The 2,500-nt window shown below is 41.2% G+C and overlaps 1 protein-coding gene across 28 annotated transcripts in view; it reads left to right on the forward strand.

Moving 5' to 3' along the window:
• The window catches only part of FOXP2 (forkhead box P2), a 612,807-nt gene that overhangs the window by 577,363 nt on the left and 32,944 nt on the right, over positions 1-2,500 (forward strand). For all 28 annotated transcript variants that reach the window (XM_058297231.2, XM_071215243.1, XM_058297230.2 and 25 more), the window contains 3 exons: positions 135-336; positions 1,422-1,498; positions 1,638-1,739. In XM_058297231.2, coding sequence (XP_058153214.1) covers positions 135-336; positions 1,422-1,498; positions 1,638-1,739 — 381 coding nt within the window. The remainder of the gene's footprint in view (positions 1-134; positions 337-1,421; positions 1,499-1,637; positions 1,740-2,500) is intronic.

Below are 2,500 nucleotides of genomic sequence, written 5' to 3' on the forward strand. Positions count from 1 at the left end.
ATTGGCTGCTTCCTTTTGCAGCTTATTAGTGGCAACACAGCTGTAGAAGTGAATCCACTCTCATTTGTCAAACCTTTTTAAGTCTTTTTCTCTTGTCTCTACCTTTTTCCTGCCCTTCTCTTGGGCCTTTGCAGCTAAATCTGGTGTCTAGTGTCACCATGTCGAAGAACATGTTGGAGACATCCCCACAGAGCTTACCTCAAACCCCTACCACACCAACGGCCCCAGTCACCCCGATTACCCAGGGACCCTCAGTAATCACCCCAGCCAGTGTGCCCAATGTGGGAGCCATACGAAGGCGACATTCAGACAAATACAACATTCCCATGTCATCAGGTAGGATATGAACGCTCAGTAGAGCTCTTTTACTTTGGGAGAGGAAAACTGTAGCTGAAGCAACTGTACATGAGCCATTCCAGAGCACATGGAGACTCAAGTCATGATTTATGGAGTGATAATTGTTTTATTCCTGGTAAATGCGGATAGGGGTGATTCCCTAAGCACATCATGATGAATTGTTCTGAATGGTTGTTCAGGAAAGAAAGCTCTCCCCATTAGAGACATTGAGAGATGTGTTGTCAGGATAGCCCGTATTATCACCTCAATTCAATGAGACCCTTTGATCTCTGAGGGAAAACTATAGCGTGCAATGCTATAGGAGAAGAGCCTTTTAAAAGGACGTATATGAAGCACCATTGCTTTACGCAAGACAGTTTGGGCTTAACATGAATCAATCTTTATCAAGGTGCCGTCTAAATGAAATTCCACCACAGCCCCTAATGTGCTATTCTGCTTTGCTTAGGAAGCATTGTGAGAGGCAGTTTGCCTGGAACAAAAATTTGCCTGCTCTCCATCATACCCTTCTCCCTTCTCTCCCCACCTCCAAGCGCCACCCCTCTTCTGGGGATGTGGAAATTCACAGCCGCACATGTAACCATTATTAGCCCAGAGCCCCTTTTACAAAAAGTGAAGTTATTTTCAGGGTGGGTGCTTGGTTATTCCTTTGTCAGATAGCCACACATGCCAAGAGATGATCCTGTTGTACTTTCAAAAGTATAAGAAGAGAAAAGCAAAGATTATGGCAGTGGGGAGTGGGGGTGGGTGGGAGGGACAAAAGCCCATGTAAGAACATGCCTAAACCACCTGCTTAAAAGAGGACCTGGCTGTTGGGAAAATCCTCAGGCCAGCTGGTCGCATCGTTCCTGAAGTACTGCGAACAACTAGGGGCCGCTTCATTTGCACTTCACGTCAGAAATGGCCTTTTCCATATAATTCAATTCCACTGTCATGCTTTGTGCTTTCACTAGTCAGTGGCTTTCTCACTGAATCACTTCACCAATACTGGGGGAAAATATGAAAAATCAATTATATATATAATGTGAATTATTAGCAGAATTAACACATTATTTTTATTTTTATAGAAATTGCCCCAAACTACGAATTTTATAAAAATGCAGATGTCAGACCACCATTTACTTATGCAACTCTCATAAGGCAGGTAAGTAAAAGGAAAATTAACTTTGCCTGATTAAATTAAAATTCATTAATGCTTAAAGTAAGGCTTGGGTGAGAAAGTGTCATCTAGTCTAGTTAGTAAACCATTATTTTATGTCACTATGTATCTTGTCTCATTTCAGGCTATCATGGAGTCATCTGACAGGCAGTTAACTCTTAATGAAATTTACAGCTGGTTTACACGGACATTTGCTTACTTCAGGCGTAATGCAGCAACTTGGAAGGTAACTACTCTTCCAGCAGTTTTAAGATGCCTCGCACAGTTCCTTACAGATAGCACAAGGAACATTTATTTACATGACATAAGCAGATTAGTATCTGCTTCCCCTCTTTTTAACCTGCCTCTTGAATGGAATGAATTCCCTCTCTCAAAATGACAAGTGAAAGAATAATTTTGCCTCTGATATAGTTTTCTAATTTGGTGCAATTAATAGCTGAGGCTTGGCAGAGAAACGAGGGCCTGACACACTAATTACAGTGTGAGCACTCAATCATCAACACCTTTGTTAGTCGCACGATATTACTTTTTCTCTTGCATATTATTGGCTAATTAGTTTGAAAAATGTCTGTTTGGCTTGTGCAACAAATGGAGGCTGTAGGTTTTGTCTTGGTCTGCGCCTTTTGTACACATCATACCTCATCATACAGACTGAAGCTGCCACGGCAGTGAGGGCCATGGCTACTCAGCTGGAACTAAAAGAAAGTAAAGTGAATATTATCCTGTCAGAACATAAATGCAGTTTATTTACTTAGACAAAAGGGTTCATCTATATCCTTGTCCAAACAACTTCATTGTCTGGATCCTACAAGGAGCTAAAAAAAAAAAAAAGTGTTAGTTCTGTGCATCTATTTTTGGAAAAGAGCAACGTCTGGAAAGATAAGGGCACTCAGCACAGACTAAGTGAACTGTTTTATTTTCATTTCAAAAAGCAGTCAGAAACATCAATTAGCCACAAGCCATTTGGTACAAAAGGGGAAAATGTTT

The sequence above is a fragment of the Dasypus novemcinctus genome, chromosome 5, assembly GCF_030445035.2.
Source record: "Dasypus novemcinctus isolate mDasNov1 chromosome 5, mDasNov1.1.hap2, whole genome shotgun sequence".
Taxonomy (NCBI): domain Eukaryota; kingdom Metazoa; phylum Chordata; class Mammalia; order Cingulata; family Dasypodidae; genus Dasypus; species Dasypus novemcinctus.